The sequence below is a fragment of the Antedon bifida genome, chromosome 2, assembly GCF_963402885.1.
Source record: "Antedon bifida chromosome 2, ecAntBifi1.1, whole genome shotgun sequence".
Classification (NCBI taxonomy): Eukaryota; Metazoa; Echinodermata; class Crinoidea; order Comatulida; family Antedonidae; genus Antedon; species Antedon bifida.
The window spans coordinates 3,699,978-3,718,072 of NC_136227.1; the positions used below are offsets into that span (position 1 = coordinate 3,699,978).

Sequence of the window (18,095 nt, forward strand, 5' to 3'; positions counted from 1 at the left end):
AACTATCGTTCCTTTTTTTTTTTTTTTGAAATTTTATTTTGAAAATGTGTATAGAGGTTTTATATAACTGTTTCTTTAGATACATATTTGATGTATTATAGAATAAATAAACACACAGCATTTCTGCATTGAAATCAAGTATTGTCTTTGTAAAGTTTTGTAAAGATGCTTAAGATGTCAAGTGGACACAGGTCAGCGTTAGATAAACTTCTTGGACTATGATGTCATTATTTGAAGAAAAGGCCAATTCGATCCTCGTGGTATTGTTGACATGTTCACGCTTGACTGCACACTACCAAAGAGCGGCTAGAGATCAGGCAACCGGAACTCAATAAATCATAAAGCAAACAAACGAAGAGTCAATTACGAGCTGGGATCACAGCCGTAGAGAAGCTATTGATTCAATTAGTAGGTGATTTAACTTTTTTAATTTATTTAAATTCAATAATGTGTACATAACATAGAACCAATACTTGGAGTAGGGCCTAGCTAGAGGTAGTAGGTAACCTAGAGTGGCATAGTTACTAGGCTCAGGCTGGTGGTAGTCATGCAGCCGGCGGGTAGGCAAATCAGTGCCAATTTCACAGATGAGAAATCACTGAATCAGGCTGGTGGTACATGTGGGAGGGGCATGCCGCTTGGCTGAATGGACCAGGCTTGGATGGAGGTAAAAATTGCACCAGGCAAGTTAGTGCCCCGATATGTTTTTTGTTAAGGAAAACAAGTTTGATCACAGTACATAGTGACTGCGTTCCAACTTAATGAGAGGGTTATCAAAATATATTTTGTTCATATTTGTGTTAATGTATGTTACAAACAATCAATCCGCAGGCATAGTCACCTCCAAGGAAAAACCATTGTCTGACATACAATTTAGGTGTTTTTTTGCTTTAAATTACATTTTTTTCAGGAATATATATTTTTTTTGATCCAGTTTTTGGTCAAAGTAAATAACTATTATGTGACATTAAAATGATGTTCAATAACAGAATTTTAACAAATTATTTATTTAGGGGGACAATATATCTTTAATATAACCAAAAATATGTATCAAAAATGTGAATTGCTGAATCATCTCCAAGGTTAATAAATATTATCCCACGGCTTAACTCAAGTTTTGTTGTAATTAATTGGAGCAAGTTCACCTTCAATAAGCATAATCTATTGTGCTTTGTGCATATTTCCAAGCTTACTATAATAATATAGAATATTGTAAAGCTATGTCTACACTATCAAACTTTATGTGACAAAACAATGTGATGTGCCCATGTATTGAGGACATGATGATGTCATATCATTTCGTTTATTTATTTGACCAACAAACCATAAGATAAAATACAGAGATAAATTGGTCAGCTACCATATTTGGCCATATCACCACAATATTTGGGCACATCACACTTTTTTGTCACATCAAGTTTGATAGTGTAGACAGAGCGTAACAACTTGTGTCAGAATTTCTACACAGTTTAAAACATGTTGCTATTTTCTAGAGCTATATGTAATACAGTAGAAATATATCAAATTACATTTTTATAGACAACATTTTCCAATCCTTGTTATTTTGCCTGGATTTCACTGAAAGAAGCATTGTCATTTAGGTAAATAAAATGAGTTCATATGATATGTTTTTGGTTGTTTGAATGCCTAACCCATCCATGACTTGCTTTTTTCACATACCTCAACCTCTACACATTTACCACCACAGCCAGCTGAATATTAGTCTAGTCATTTCTTTAAAAAAAAAATATTATAGTACAGTATACCAAATACAAGCCTATTAAGAGCTTAAGCTCTGTCTACACTATCAAACTTTATGTGACAACAAAATTGATGTGCCCATATATGGACTTGATAATGTCACACTACAATATTTAATTATATCACTACCATATATACCACAGAGCTTAGAAACCTTCTAAGACCCAACAAAAAAATGTCCCCTTAAAGATGTATTGTCCCCCTGAAAAAAATAATTTTTTAAATTTTTTGTTGAATATGTCATTTTAATGTTATTTAGTTTGTTAGTTATCCACTTTGACAAAAAAATTGGATTGAAAAAAAAAAACTACCTGGAACAACTGTAATTTAAAGCAAAAAATAGTCTTTTTGGTTTTGGTTGAATTTAACCATTTATTTTGTCATTTTATAAGTTTTTTTCTACAAAAGTGATTAACTTGATTACAACTACAACATAACCTATTAAAAAATCTGATTTTATTAATCTTCATTTTTCATGTTTTTAGGGGAGAATACATCTTTAATCATTATTATTTATGACTGCATATTATTGTAAAATTTATTTATTCATGACCTTTTTAATTCTAACTGCACTTTCCCAACATATTGGATAAGAAGAGCGGATGATAGCGTTACCATAGTAATCAGTACGTGTTTTGTTTTTTTAATTGGCCTATTCATTCAAGTTCATTAGTTGAATGTTGTTGCTCAATGCTCCCCACTGCATGCTATTTTGTTTAGTTAAGTAACTGTACTTAAGTATTGATGTTATTATATCTTGCAGGTTTTAATACAATTCGTGTGAATGTATGATAGATTAAGTTTGCTTGAGGGGAATTGATTGCCAGGTATTACAGTTTGTTAAAGACCATCATTCAGTAGAAACAGTTAGACTGCTTTGCTTGTAGTGTGGATTACTGTTTAAAATGGGAAGCTCTACATCAAAGAACGGTGGGAATGGAGGTAAGTTTATATTGATTCAATTATTTTATTATTATTTTATTTCGTAGAATACTTTCTTTTTTAATGATGTAGAAGTTATAGAGGAGATAATGGACACACAGATGTTCATTTGTTGTCTTACATAAACATGAATTCTAAAGCTCCATCTACACTATCAAACTTTATCTGACAATAAATGTGATGTGCCCTGGACATGATGATGTAATATCACTAACACATTTAGGCATATAACTACCATATTTGGTCACATCACACTTTTTTTGTCAGACTAATTTGATAGTGTAGACAGAGCTTAATGTAGTACAGTATATTAATACTTATTATGACTTTATTATGAATTTTTAATTACCATGTTCTTTTTAATTGTTTTAATCAGCATCTAATGAAGGAACTGTCAGCAAAAAAGGTATGTACAGTATGCAGTAGGCCTACTACCTGTATAGTTAATTTGATAATGATTATGAATAGATATTAATATAAATTCGATGCATGCTATAACCATCATCTGGAATCTGTTTTTACTTTTGATTTTTATAATAATGAAAAATGAATGTGTTTATTTATACTAAATTGTTATTATCAAACATCCACAATAGCCTATATTTTAAAGTTGTTACTAGGCTCTTAATTTATATATTTAATTTATTATTAACATGTTTTTGTTTGTTTTTTTAAAAATAAAATATAGCTGCTAAAAGTTCCAAAAAAGAAAGTGCATCTAACGGTAGTAGTGTTGACAATAAGAAGCAAGTGTCTGTGACACATGTCAAAGTATGCAAAGTAGATGACCTTAAAGATGGAGAGTAAGTATCAATATATGGTGCTCAAATCTAGAGTAGGAATAGGGGTGTCCCCTACATAGAGGTTTCCCTGAATAGGGATGTCTCCTACATAGAGGAAAGGAGAGGTTCTAAGTGTAAGAAGTATGATATATTGTAAATTATTTGTAAAAATAGTATTAAATAATTAACATTTAGAAATAATTGTATTGCACATCGTTTCACAAATATGTGTCCCCTGAAAATATGGGTTTTCCCTGAATATGGGTTTTCCCTAAATATGGGTTTTTTCCTGAATATGGGTTTTCCCTGAACAGTGGTGTCCTCTACATAGGTTTCCCTGATTAGTGGTGTCCCGTACATAGAGGTTCCCCTGAATAGGGGTTTTCCATGAATATGGGTTTCCGCTGAATATGGGTTTCCCCTGAATAACGGTGTCCCAAAGCAGTGGTTATACTGTATAATCTTGAATGTGTTCTTATTCTAGGATGAAAGAGGTTGAAGTGGGTTCTGGGAAGGCACTGCTTATCCGTGAACACGGCGAATTTAGCGCAATTGGGCACAAATGTTCTCATTATGGTGCTCCACTTATTAAAGGTAAATATTCAAATTTACAAATATACAAATTTAAATCATATACACATACACCTGTGGTTATTTAAAGTATTTTTATTTTTTATTAAATCAATAGATGATATAGCTCTCTCATTGCATGTCTTTGCATATATTAATTTTTCTATTTTCTATAATAAACAAAATACGATATTCAAAGTATAAAATATGTATAACTAGGAATAATATTTTATAGTACAATACTTCACAAGCAAAAATCCCATTACGTATGAAATTGTACATTTTCATTTTATTATTATTTTTTGGACAATTGAAATTTAGTCTCTTATGCATTAAAATTTATTAATATTAAAATTGTAAAAGCAAGTGAAATGTATAATGCCTCACTGTGTGTGGAGATTTGTAATTAAAAAAAAAAATTAACCCAGTTTTATATTGCAAGTAATAATATCTATTTTTTGAACTAATCAATAATTTATTCAAACTGAGTTTTTCTAAAAATAACTTTCCATAAATATGAAAACAAATATTGTTTAAATAATAGTAGCAATAGCAACCAAGATTTCATAATTTATACTATCAAGAAAATGTAAGCAACGCATTGATTATTTATACTGGTGGTATAATACATACTAATTTGGTTCTTCTTGTTTACCACCTGCACATCTATAATAATATTATAATATATGATTTTTTTAAACATGGTAAATATGAGAAAATAAGTCGTGCATGCAATATTTTAAATTCTGTATTCTGCAGTAGGTGGTTAAAAATTGTTTTTCACCTTCAATATAATATGATGATGATAATGAATCGTTTTTTTATACTAAGCATTAATTAAGTATTACAGTGTTGTTTACTGTAGGTAAATATGCAGTCGTGTGTTTGAATTCAATTAATTGCAACTGCAACAAAAATCATTTTATTTTTGATATACCAGACTATATCAATCAAAGCAGTTTCTTTAAGTTGTGTTCACACTGTGTAGCCTATCACGATTTCTTATAAAGCTCTGCTATTTTTTCTGGCTGTTTTACATTATTCCATTGAGATCCATCCACTGATACCCACAGCATTTTAATTTTTTTCAGTAATTTGCCTTTGGATTTATAGACTGTATCTGTTACTTTTGGTTTCCTCTCAAAACAAAATTATTTTAAAAATTTGTTTTAATCTACAGGGGTTTTATCTAATGGTCATGTGCGTTGCCCGTGGCATGGCGCTTGTTTTAACAGTAAAACAGGCGATATTGAGGAGTCACCTGGACTTGATAGCGTTCCTAAATTTGAGGTCAAAGTTGAAGGAGATGATGTCATTGTGACATCTAATAATAAAGTAAGATATTGATGAAATAATATCCTAATTTTTTTATTTATTTTTTTAAGTAACTCTCATAAGATATGTCCTATATTAAAGAACCTCTTTCCTAATATTCATATCTCTCACTTGCTATTGTAAATAATATTTTAGATTGATAGGTGATGTTAATATCAACCGTTGTTTGAACAATGCTTTTACATTCTATACAATGGTAATTACTACTACTAGGCCTACTAGTCAATTACTACTTAAAATATATTTTGCTCCTGATATTAATAAGATTGAATTATTAGAAAAAATGGATTGCTTTTGTGTCAACAATGTAGTCATTTGATTTTATCAATGTAGGAATCACATAAACGAATCAAAGAGATGACTTGCCATTCTCCTGATGAGGACAAGAAAATATTAATAATAGGAGGAGGTAAGTAATGAACTCAGTCAGAGAGGGGTGATAACATCCAATGATAGGACAGGTTGCCTTCTTTGTCTGTGTGCTGGGTGATTGTCCTGTTAATTGAGTGCTATTAAGCTCTGTCTACACTATCAAACTTGTAGTTGACAAAGAAAGGTGTGATGTGCCCAAATATGGTAGTGATATGACATCATCATGTCCATATAATGGCCACATCACATTTTATTTGTCACATAAAGTTTGATAGTGTAGACAGAGATTTAGTGCAAAAACATTCAAAAACAATCAAAATCAACAACATTATTTTCTAGGAGCTGCTGCTACTACTTGTGCGGAGACTTTGAGGCAGGAAGGGTTCAAAGGTCAGTTAGTGATGGCCACTAAAGAAGGACATGTACCATATGACAGACCTAAGTTGAGCAAGGTGCGATGTTATTTTTAGATTTTATAGTGAAGAGTAAAACCATTAAAAAAAATACAATATAAACTACTTCTTCCATTTAGGATCAAACTTCATTTTTGAAGGCTACTGCTCCACTGGCTATAGCTTTTGCAATTTGTATGCATACCATGTGTGGTGCATACACAGTTACATTTCTAAAGCTTTGTCTCCACTATCAAACTTTATGTGACAAAAAAAAATGTGTCATATCACTACCATATTTGGGCATATCACTATCATATTTGGGCACATCACACTTTTTTTGTCAAACTAGTTGGATAGTGTAGACAGAGCTTTTCACAATTCACAATCTTGTTATTAAATCATACACTCCCAATAATAATGTACTTTTAAAATCTTGCAGGCCCTTGATGCCACAGCAGATTCTCTTGCTCTTAGAAAGGCTGACTTCTTCAGTGTTTATGACATTGATGTCAAGACCAGCATGGAAGCTGTATCAGTTGACACAATGCTGAATTCTGTCAAATTCCAAAATGGAGAATCGTTAGTCTATGACACGCTTGTTGTTGCAACTGGTGGCAAGTAAGTACATCATGATTAAAATGTTAAGTGTGAACCCTGGATGGAATGCTTAAATTTCTAACACTTCACTAGACTTAAGCGTTGTCTACACTATCAAACTTTATGTGAAAAAAATGTGATGTGCCCATTATATGGACATGATGATGACCATATTTGGGCACATCACACTTTTGTTGTCAAATAGTTTGATAGTGTAGACAGAGCACACTCGTCCTTCAATTTTCTCTTTCCTTACTCTCAAAACTAAATATAATCCTGACTTGTGTAAAGCGCTGTCTACGCTATCAAACTTTATGTGACAAAAAATGTTATGTGCCCAAATATGGAAGTGATATGCACAAATATAGTAGTGATATGACAGCATCATGTCCATATATGGCAATATCACCATGTCCAATATTGTAGTGATATGACATCATCATGTCCATATATGGGCACATCAAATTTTTTTTGTCACATAAAGTTTGATAGTGTAGACAGAGCTTAAGAACAATCTTGTTTTAACACACTACTGACAGAGTGTTCTATCATGCATCAAACCACATGATGATGACTTACATATGATAAATTATTTTTAGACCACGAAAGCTTACAATTCCTGGAGCTGACCTGGAGAATGTCTGTTTACTGAGAACTCCAGAAGATGGTAACCACATTGTAGCTAATGCTAAAGGCAAGAATGTAGTCATAATCGGAGCCTCATTTATAGGTAAGGCTCAAATTTCACAACTCCCATCAGTATCATCTGCAGCCTAATGGAGTGGAGTTGTGGCTTGGTGGTTATGATGCTTGGCTACCAATCCAAGAGTCCTGGGTTCAAGTCCTGTCATGTCAGGATTTTTTCTAATGACAAACTCCACTCCCAAAGACTTGTAATAAGACTTTGTTTATGTAGAGCATTTTGTGTATATGTTTGTCTTGTGAACAGGATTGCCACCTTTAAAATAGTGAATGAATTCGCTTGGCAATTTGCCTAAATATATAAACAAAACACATTGCATTTTAATGTCACACACACAAAACTGTCTATATTTTTAGATGACACTTTTTCACCTCACTAATTATTACTTACATTCATTTAGGGGTGGAAGTTGCAGCCTACTTGGCCAACAAGGCAAGTAGTGTCACCGTTGTAGGAAGGTCAACTGTACCGTATGAAGCCAGTCTTGGTAAAGACGTTGGTGGCGCTCTTCAGAAGGTGAGTATCTGCAATTTCACCCTCTCCTCATTATAATATTAGATATTGTATATTGTTATGTATATAAACATATCTTTAGATAACAGTAAACAATACAGTATTCCCTTACTGATTCCATAGTGGATTTGTACCACAATACCATAAATGTAATGACTTAGCCTATGCCTATTTGCATATGTATCATTTTGAATGAGACCTATATTGTTAAGTACAGTATAATGGGTGTATAAAAAATATTTTAAAATTGTATTACTATTTTTTAGCTTTGTGAAGAAAAGAACGTCAAATTTATAATGAACAATGGAGTGACCGAGCTGAAAGGAGAAGAAGGAAAGCTAAGAGAAGCCGTGTTGAAAGACGGACAAACGATTGCTGCCGATGTGTGTGTTGTCGGCATTGGTGTGACGCCATCAACGGAGTTTTTGAAAGATAGCGGTGTTGTAATGAATGACAGGGGAGCAGTAATAGTAGACAAGGTAAAGAGATAACCAATTACTTAATTCTTAATAAAAAATGTTATGATGTACAGTAAAAGTACACTTTTCTTTCTATATTAAAAATTCTTTATCTTTATTTAAATCCAAAATTACGAATTGTTTGTAATATTGGTTCTAGAGCTTTATATAAGTTCCTACTTGTATCATTTTTTACAGACTATGAAAACTAACAAAGATAATATATATGCTGCTGGAGATATTGTGGAGTTCCCATTGAGCATTGCTGACGATGCAAAGGTATCAATAGGACACTGGCAGATGGCACATGCACATGGTGAGTTGGTAAACACTCTGGTTACAGCCTCTCAGCTGAGGACCAGCAACCACCTAAGGGCCTGTTCAGACCTACGGAGTTATGCTTTCGTATCATATGCGGTGTACAACTCCGTAAGTCTGAATCGGGAAGAGATTAGTGGAAGCCACCTCTTACCACTCTGATCGTTTGTTCGTTACGACAGCTCAAGTTACAAGATTAGTGAATGATGGTTATGATACAAAAGTCATGCACCACAATTTTGAACACGAACCAATCAAATTTACTCCTACATACCAGAAGTTTGCCAAAATCGGTGACATTTAATTGCATTTGTTCAAAGGAGATCTACAGGAACATAAACTGAAATGTATCACCATCTTCTTGTTTTTCTCTCAGGTCGGACAGCAGCATTAAATGTGTTAGACCAGGAGATAGAAGTGAAGAGCGTACCTTATTTCTGGACGCAGATTTTTGGGAAAAGTGTACGATTTGCAGGCTACAGCAATGGCATGGATGATGTTATTATTGATGGTAGCTTAGAAGAACTCAAATTTGTTGCTTATTATACAAAGTAAGGTTGATTTCATAATTATTAATTTTTGTGTTGACTGTGTGTTTTATCAGGATCAAGAACCACTACTTTAGGACACATACATGAAAATGTTAAATCTTTAGAATTTAGTTAAAATTAACCCATGATTAACAAATATGTTCATTTTTCTTTAAAGGGGTGATCGTGTAGTCGCAGCTGCCAGCATGAACTCTGACCCTGTTGTGTCGCAATTTGCAGAGTTTCTTCTGAGTGACCAGGATGTTCTTAAATCAGAATTGCAATCCGATCCCTCGTGTTGGAAGAGCAAGCTATAAGCCAACTGCGGACTTAAAATTTCTATACATATATTTAAGATAATCAATAAATGCCAGATGGTTGTTAGCTTTTCTAAAGCTCTGTCTCCACTATCAAATATTATGTGACAAAAAAAATGTGATGTGCCCATATATAGACATGATGATGTCATATCACTACCATATTTAAGCATATCACTACCATATTTGGGCACATCACAGTTTTTTTGTCAAACTAGTTTGATAGTGTAGACAGAGCTTAACTGCATTGAAGCAAAGAGTGTGTGTTTTTAGGCTGATCTGAAATAACAAATTGTTACCTAGTTTTTAAGATAGAAAAGGGAAGAAAAATGTTGTTTTGATGACTAATTTTTTCATCAGAAAAAAAGTGCTATCACAAATGATTATATTTATAAAACAATACTTTGCTTTGAAATAATTGAAAATAATATATATATACTGTATCACATACATTCCTTATATAGATACCAGTATGATAGTTTTTTTTTAAGATAATAATATTAATAGTTGTAAATAAATGTATACATGCTAATTTTATAAAATATTAATTAGAAGAAGAATTAACAGAATATTATATCATTTAAAATTAATAAATAATGTACCACATTCAATGATACAATCGTGCTGGGCAGGTCCCCCATGTTTTAAATTCTTCCGGAGTATAATTTTAACCCTGTAATCCTATTATTTAAATGCCAACCCTAAGCACTTTCAGCAGCGCAATATCAGACTAAAATTCTTCCATCCAGCGTACTTTGTCTTTCAGATATCAAATAACTGTACTGGGCTTAGTTTATGCTATCCACCTACAACAAGTCTTGTTGTTTTATAGTATAATAATCGGTGTATAGTACTGTGTGTACAACAATTAGCTTTTTTTTTATTGAAGCAGATACAATAAGAAATAGTTTAGTTTTAAATAATTTAATCCTGTATGGTATAAAGGGTTACAAACCCACCATCTTATTGGTTCCGGTTTTGCCTTGGTCATCATAAACCAGGGTTTATGTGATAAATATGAATAGATATTATAATTTATGATTGTTTATTGTCAAAACGTGATGTACAGAAAAATATGTTGGACATTCACAGCCCGTATCAACTCTGTTATAATTAAAGACCACCATTTTATATGGTTATTATCAAGTTAGTTGTATTTATTATTCACAGTTTTTTTTTTGTGTCAAAAGGTACATCTTTGTATTTCAATGGATGACACTTCATTTATATCCAAGCTCAAACTAGTGTGATGTGCCCAAATATGGTAGTGATATGCCCAAATATGGCAATGATATCATATCATCATGTCCATATATGGGCACATCACATTTTGATGTCACATAAAGTTTGATAGTGTTGACATGTTTAATCGTGAATAGAAAGCTATTGATTGTCAAAAAACCAGGACAACTTTGCCATTATTTATTCGGACCACTGGGATTTTACTAGCCCTGTACTACTTAAATTGTAGAATGTTCAGTTTTTTTTTTTAAATTGTGATGTTCAGGACCTTTAATAAGGTTTAATAAAAACTTCTACCAGATGTGTAACCTGAACCTGCACACAACATTCCTTGGTTCTAGTCTCCCTCCACTCAAAATATCCTTAGTATCCATACTACGGTTTATTTATAGTGTTCTCTCAGCTGGATGATTGGCTACCACGTTCTATAGCCTTCTAAGTGTTTAAAATAGTCTATAAGATATTTATGAGGCCTCATGTTTACCCCTCTTCGTTCATTAATGAATTCCTTGGCTTGAACAATATGTCTTTGTCTTGCACTACCGCTTTCTTCTTCCTGTAAATTTAAAAATACAATACAGTCAAAACAATAAATACCCATGCCCATTTATTTACAGTATTCAGTTTGTGATACAATTTTTAAGCTATACTGTACCTCGGACAGAAATGAAGTTTCAAGATATTTCCGGTTTTGTTCTTCAAGATTCAGCCTCCGTACCATGTTTTGCACCATAAATTTGGTAATTGGTCGATATTTTCGATGCTTACTGAAAAATAAAATAATAAAAAACTGATTTGATGTGATATTTTATTTTAAGACTAGGCCTAGCATTAATTGATTTTAAATAGCAGTGCTAATAATATTGAACCTTTACCTCGAGAAGTGCGAGTAGATCTTTTGCGAGCAGTTTGTTCAAGGAAAAACATACATAAAATAATACATAGGCCTAGGCCTACATCCATTATTATTCATTATTTATCTAAAAATGTTTAAAAAAATATTGAGAAATATTTAGAAACCCCAAAACTGCGAAATGAATATTGAACTGATTTGTTGCACAAAAAAAACCCTTGCGCAATTTCCAATAATGGCGCAAAACAAGGTCTAAGCTAGGCCCATATCGGCTTTCACCAGAGAAAGTCCTATTTTCACAAAGCATGGCCTATATATAGAGGGGACAGGGGCTCCCTCACCGCCCTTTCTAAAACACCGCCGCCAAGCACCTCCAGCCTAGAACTTACCCTATAAATTGTAATCCGTGTGTTCGTTTACGAGAATAGAATTTATGACCACAAAGAACCCTCGTTAGCCACATAATGAATGTAATTAAATAAATTAACAATAATAGTTCAGTTTCAAAGAAAAAGAGCACGATAAATAAAGAGGAACGGTGCAGATCCAACCACGTTCAGTTATAATTTATAAAGTGTCAACATAAACAATAACGCGTCAACAAGAATGTTCTTTATCGTTTGAATTTTCAGCAGTTTAATAAAGAAACGATTTTCACTTTTTTTAATAGTTTATTACAGTATTGATGGTTCTTAGAAGTATATCAAATGCATACTAAACACAAATGCTTGTCTTCCATCTGCTTTTTCCCACTATTATAATGAGTGAGTTATTAATTTTCATTTATGTAATTAATTTTCTTCAGATTCTTCTTTCTTAGAAATGATATTCGTTCTAGTTTAAGTTTTATTTATTTTAAAAGGCCAAAACTCGATAAGCGAAAGCTTTTTTTTTTGGTCTTTTGTCTTTAGTTTTGATTTTATGTATATGAAAATGAACAAACAAGAAAGAAAGACAATAAAGATTATATTATATAATTTAAACGCGTTTGCGTTATCAGACGTATCAGCGCAAAAAAAGACATGCAGCAGACGTGTGATTTTGAAATCCTTTTCACGTCATCATTCACAAGGCCTAAACACCGGTGTTTTTGTTGTACTTTGTCAAACATTATCTCGTCTAAAATGTCTGGAAAATTGAAACAACGTTCAGCTGCTAATTCAGTAGACGCCGGCACACGCTCCATTAATGAGAAAATATTAATGGAATGTTATAATCTTTATACAGAACCCGGCAAAGGTAGGCCAACATTTTCATTACGAAATATTCATTGACAGTGCTGGCTCGTCGGCGCATAAATGCTTTGGTTCCCTTCAATGTAAATCTTTTCAGTTTTAAGGAAGTGATCAGTCATACTAATCTACGCCCGGTAGGCCCGGTATCGCCTGTTAGGAACCCGTTATCGCCTGCTAGGGTTTTATGATATAAAATCAAGTACATTTTTAAAAATATTATATATATTTTTATTAATTTTAATAGGCCCCTGGCCCCCTATATATTTTTTTTTTCAGAAAATCAGTTAAAATATTGTTAAACTTTTCATTTGTCACAACTCATTCACAACGCGTTCAACCCCACACTTTCAGGTCATTTGAGGATAAACTTAATCAGTATTTTGACAATTTTTCACATTAAAAATGTATAAAACATACATACGATTAAATATCACAATATTTAATATAATGTTAGCATGTACTTGATAACATTTTATATCATAAAACCATACATGATTAAGCAAACTTTTTTTTTGTTAAAATGAGACATAGCAGTGTGATTGATTGTGAACCACTCTGTGAGACTATGATTTGATTTTTTATTTGTGATGTTCCTTTTCAAGTTACAATAAATAACTAGAATTTAATTCGTCACTTTGACGAATTATAGGTGATCATTTTCATCATTTTAATGAAATTAACATTTTTTAAACATGCATGTACGTTAACATGCGATCGTAAATGTACGCCATCCTATGACATGATGCATATACACTTATAGTGCTGAGTTGTACCTATTATGTGTTATATACAATACAGTATATACTGTATATCTATATACAGTGTAGCATAGGTGAAATTACGGGACCCACATCATGTTCTAATTTGTTGGTATGATGGAATTATCATAATAAACTCGAAGATGACAATTTCGAAAGATAATGAATTGAGCAAATAAATATACGGATTGGAAGAGAATTCGACACGTAGAAGCGCAATGCGCGCTCTTTGAAATTTGTATACATTTGACGAAAGAGAGAAAAAAACTACTTTTTAACTTCAACTGACCATTTCATAATGTCACAACATCCGATAGGCCTAATTTTTATATGAATTCATATCTACATTTCATCAGCTTTTATAATAAATTATAATCTTCAAGGTCACCTTTAATTCTGAAGAGCTGTAAGATATTCAAATGTATGGTGTAGCTGAAAATACACGACCTTGGTTTTTTAAGTTTTTACGCGTGATGACGTCATCAAAATAAAAATGTTGACAACTCATGAGAAAGATAATTAATTGAGCAAGCACATACTAAAATTTGTGCAAAAATTTGGTTCAAATAACGGAGATGCGCTCTATTGAATGTGATAACCCACACAAAAAGATAAAAATTACTAATTTTTAAATTCAAGTGGCCTTTTGATGACGTCATATCATTTTGTACGTCTAATGTGTATATACATTTATATCTACAACTCATTTGCTTCCATATTAAGTTAAAAAAATTGGGGGTCATCTTCCATTCTGAAGAGTTATATTCATTTTAAAAAGGCCCTACTTTTTACCATTTTTAGCACTTTTGTACAATTAATGTGCGCATTTTGTCATTTTTAACGTGCTCGTATAGCGTTATTTTAAGTCTGAATGGACTCAAAGTCGGAGAATGTACTAAGGATTATGAGTAGAATGTGATGTGTACATCAAATTTTATTTTTTACGCTTTTTAAAAATCCCGTGCGCAAAAACATGTTTTTGCGCAGTAATTTTTTAAAACACGCAAATGGCCTATTTCATGCTCTAAATTGATCAAAACTTAATTTTGAGCTTTTTAAAATTTTAACGCGCGATTCCACGCGCATGACCTTGAAACGCGCGAGTTTTTATTTGCTAATATTTTTACCCTTGACCTGAAGTTTACGTGTAGTGAATTTCATTAATATGTGATAATGAATTATGGAGATATGATTGATAATGTGATTTCACAAAATCGCGTATTAATGACGTCACGGTTGAGTGATCACACTGAAAAGCTTATTATGGTTAAGTTAAAGTATTTAAAAGACATTGTGAAAAATTTGTGATCATTGACATTTAACTTTTTGAGATAATTGTTACACAAATTTGTACAGAGAGAAATAAATAACTAGAATTTAATTCGTCACTTTGACGAATTATAGGTGATCATTTTCATCATTTTAATGAAATTAACATTTTTTAAACATGCATGTACGTTAACATGCGATCGTAAATGTACGCCATCCTATGACATGATGCATATACACTTATAGTGCTGAGTTGTACCTATTATGTGTTATATACAATACAGTATATACTGTATATCTATATACAGTGTAGCATAGGTGAAATTACGGGACCCACATCATGTTCTAATTTGTTGGTATGATGGAATTATCATAATAAACCCGAAGATGACAATTTCGAAAGATAATAAATTGAGCAAATAAATATACGGATTGGAAGAGAATTTGACACGTAGAAGCGCAATGCGCGCTCTTTGAAATTTGTATACATTTGACGAAAGAGAGAAAAAAACTACTTTTTAACTTCAACTGACCATTTCATAATGTCACAACATCCGATAGGCCTAATTTTTATATGAATTCATATCTACATTTCATCAGCTTTTATAATAAATTATAATCTTTAAGGTCACCTTTAATTCTGAAGAGCTGTAAGATATTCAAATGTATGGTGTAGCTGAAAATACACGACCTTGGTTTTTTAAGTTTTTACGCGTGATGACGTCATCAAAATAAAAATGTTGACAACTCATGAGAAAGATAATTAATTGAGCAAGCACATACTAAAATTTGTGCAAAAATTTGGTTCAAATAACGGAGATGCGCTCTATTGAATGTGATAACCCACACAAAAAGATAAAAATTACTAATTTTTAAATTCAAGTGGCCTTTTGATGACGTCATATCATTTTGTACGTCTAATGTGTATATACATTTATATCTACAACTCATTTGCTTCCATATTAAGTTAAAAAAATTGGGGGTCATCTTCCATTCTGAAGAGTTATATTCATTTTAAAAAGGCCCTACTTTTTACCATTTTTAGCACTTTTGTACAATTAATGTGCGCATTTTGTCATTTTTAACGTGCTCGTATAGCGTTATTTTAAGTCTGAATGGACTCAAAGTCGGAGAATGTACTAAGGATTATGAGTAGAATGTGATGTGTACATCAAATTTTATTTTTTACGCTTTTTAAAAATCCCGTGCGCAAAAACATGTTTTTGCGCAGTAATTTTTTAAAACACGCAAATGGCCTATTTCATGCTCTAAATTGATCAAAACTTAATTTTGAGCTTTTTAAAATTTTAACGCGCGATTCCACGCGCATGACCTTGAAACGCGCGAGTTTTTATTTGCTAATATTTTTACCCTTGACCTGAAGTTTACGTGTAGTGAATTTCATTAATATGTGATAATGAATTATGGAGATATGATTGATAATGTGATTTCACAAAATCGCGTATTAATGACGTCACGGTTGAGTGATCACACTGAAAAGCTTATTATGGTTAAGTTAAAGTATTTAAAAGACATTGTGAAAAATTTGTGATCATTGACATTTAACTTTTTGAGATAATTGTTACACAAATTTGTACAGAGAGAAATAAATAATAAGAATAAGAAGAAGAATAAAGATTTGATACAATAACAATAGGTGATCATTTTATTCTAAATGATCACCTAATAAGAATAAGAAGAAGAATAAAGATTTGATACAATAACAATAGGTGATCATTTTATTCTAAATGATCACCTAATTAATTGAGCAAAAAATATAAGATTTGGAAAAAAATTTGGCACGTAGAAGCGCTGTGCGCGCTCTTTGAATTGTGTATAACTTTGACGAAAAATATGAAAAAACTACTTTTTCACTTCAACTGGCCATATGTTAACGTCACAACATCCGATAGGCTTAATTTTTATATGAATTAATATCTACATTTCATCAGCTTTCATAATAAATTATAATCATCAAGGTAACCTTCAATTCTGAAGAGCTGTAAGATATTCAAATTTACTGCGAAGGTGAAATTACACGGCCTACGTTATTCAAGTTTTTACGCGTGATGACATCATTAAAATGAAGATAGTGTCAACTCATGATAAAGATAATTAATTAAGCAAGCACATACTGAAAGTTGTGCGAAATTCGAGCACACATAACCAAGATGCGCTCTGTTGAATGTGATAATCTACACAAAAAGATAACAAATCCTAATTTTTAAATTCAAGTGGCCATTTGATGACGTCAAAACATTTTGTACGTAAAGTGTGTACATGAATTCATATCTACAACTCAATGGCTTCCAGAATAAGTTAAAAAAATCGGGGGTCATCTTGCATTCTGAAGAATTATTTTCATTTTAAAAAAGACCTATTTTTCACCATTTTCAGAACTTTTGTAAAATTAATATGCGCATTTTGTCATTTTTAACGTGCTCGTATAGCGTTATTTTAAGTCGGAACTGACTCAAATTTGGTGAATGTACTAAGGATGGTGAGTAGAATGAGATTTGTAAAAAAAATTCATATTTTTTACGCTTTTTAAGTATCGCGCGCGCAAAAACGCATTTTTGCGCAGTAATTTATTGAAACACGCAAATGGCCTAATTCATGCTCTAAATTGATCAAAACTTAATTTTGAGCGTTTTAAATTTTTAACGCGCGATATCACGCGCATGAACCTACGTGCGCGTGCTTTTTTTTTGCTAATATTTTTACCCTTGATCTGAAGTTTACGTGTAGTGAATTTCATTAATATGTGATAATGAATTATGGAGATATGATTGATAATGTGATTTCGCAAAATGGCGTATAAATGTCGTCACGGATGAGTGATCACGCTGGAAAGCTTATTAGGATTAAGTTATATTATTTGAAAGATATTCTGAAATTTTTGTAATCATTGACATCAAACTTTTTGAGATAATTGTTACACAAAATAGTGTACAGAAACAATAAAAAGAAAAAAAAAAAGAAAAACTAGAATTTAATTCGTCACTTTGACGAATTATAGGTGATCATTTTTATCATTTTACTGAAATTAATTTTTTTTTAAACATGCACGTACGTTAACATACGATCGGAAAATGTTGATGTATGCCATCCTATTATATGCTTATAGTGCTGAGTTGTGCCTATA

At 32.0% G+C, this 18,095-nt stretch overlaps 3 protein-coding genes across 3 annotated transcripts in view; 2 read left to right on the forward strand and 1 right to left on the reverse strand.

Annotated features, from left to right (window-relative positions):
- The first annotated feature begins 360 nt into the window (after nucleotides 1-360).
- Nucleotides 361-10,743, forward strand: LOC144835823 (apoptosis-inducing factor 3-like). The gene is made up of 15 exons (XM_078690921.1): nucleotides 361-408; nucleotides 2,525-2,703; nucleotides 3,080-3,109; nucleotides 3,392-3,506; nucleotides 3,970-4,079; nucleotides 5,236-5,390; nucleotides 5,724-5,799; nucleotides 6,102-6,214; nucleotides 6,597-6,775; nucleotides 7,354-7,484; nucleotides 7,858-7,973; nucleotides 8,237-8,449; nucleotides 8,627-8,744; nucleotides 9,123-9,297; nucleotides 9,455-10,743. Exons 2-15 carry the CDS (start codon nucleotides 2,667-2,669, stop codon nucleotides 9,591-9,593), a joined length of 1,707 nt encoding a protein of 568 aa, XP_078547047.1. The 5' UTR covers nucleotides 361-408; nucleotides 2,525-2,666; the 3' UTR covers nucleotides 9,594-10,743.
- LOC144835864 (large ribosomal subunit protein mL63-like) lies at nucleotides 10,725-12,257 on the reverse strand. Its single transcript, XM_078690984.1, has 3 exons — nucleotides 12,078-12,257; nucleotides 11,491-11,602; nucleotides 10,725-11,391 (listed from the first exon to the last, which is right to left on the reverse strand). Exons 1-3 carry the CDS (start codon nucleotides 12,149-12,151, stop codon nucleotides 11,251-11,253), a joined length of 327 nt encoding a protein of 108 aa, XP_078547110.1. The 5' UTR covers nucleotides 12,152-12,257; the 3' UTR covers nucleotides 10,725-11,250.
- Nucleotides 12,258-12,729: 472 nt separating this feature from the next.
- Nucleotides 12,730-18,095, forward strand: part of LOC144835833 (uncharacterized) — a 60,923-nt gene continuing 55,557 nt past the window's right edge. Inside the window, exon 1 of the mRNA XM_078690939.1 lies at nucleotides 12,730-12,927. Within this exon, the coding sequence (XP_078547065.1) occupies nucleotides 12,813-12,927 (115 nt within the window). The 5' untranslated portion in view covers nucleotides 12,730-12,812. The remainder of the gene's footprint in view (nucleotides 12,928-18,095) is intronic.

Bases quoted from the DNA above. Each gene is read 5' to 3' on its own strand.
- LOC144835823 (XM_078690921.1), top strand. From the start codon at position 2,667: ATGGGAAGCTCTACATCAAAGAACGGTGGGAATGGAG. The intron at 5,391-5,723 runs GTAAGATATTGA...TTATCAATGTAG, and splicing joins TTGTGACATCTAATAATAAA to GAATCACATAAACGAATCAA. The intron at 6,776-7,353 runs GTAAGTACATCA...AATTATTTTTAG, and splicing joins GTTGTTGCAACTGGTGGCAA to ACCACGAAAGCTTACAATTC.
- LOC144835864 (XM_078690984.1), bottom strand. From the start codon at position 12,151: ATGTGGCTAACGAGGGTTCTTTGTGGTCATAAATTCTATTCTCGTAAA. The intron at 11,603-12,077 runs GTAAGTTCTAGG...TTTATTTTTCAG, and splicing joins CACGGATTACAATTTATAGG to TAAGCATCGAAAATATCGAC. The intron at 11,392-11,490 runs GTACAGTATAGC...TTAAATTTACAG, and splicing joins AAACTTCATTTCTGTCCGAG to GAAGAAGAAAGCGGTAGTGC.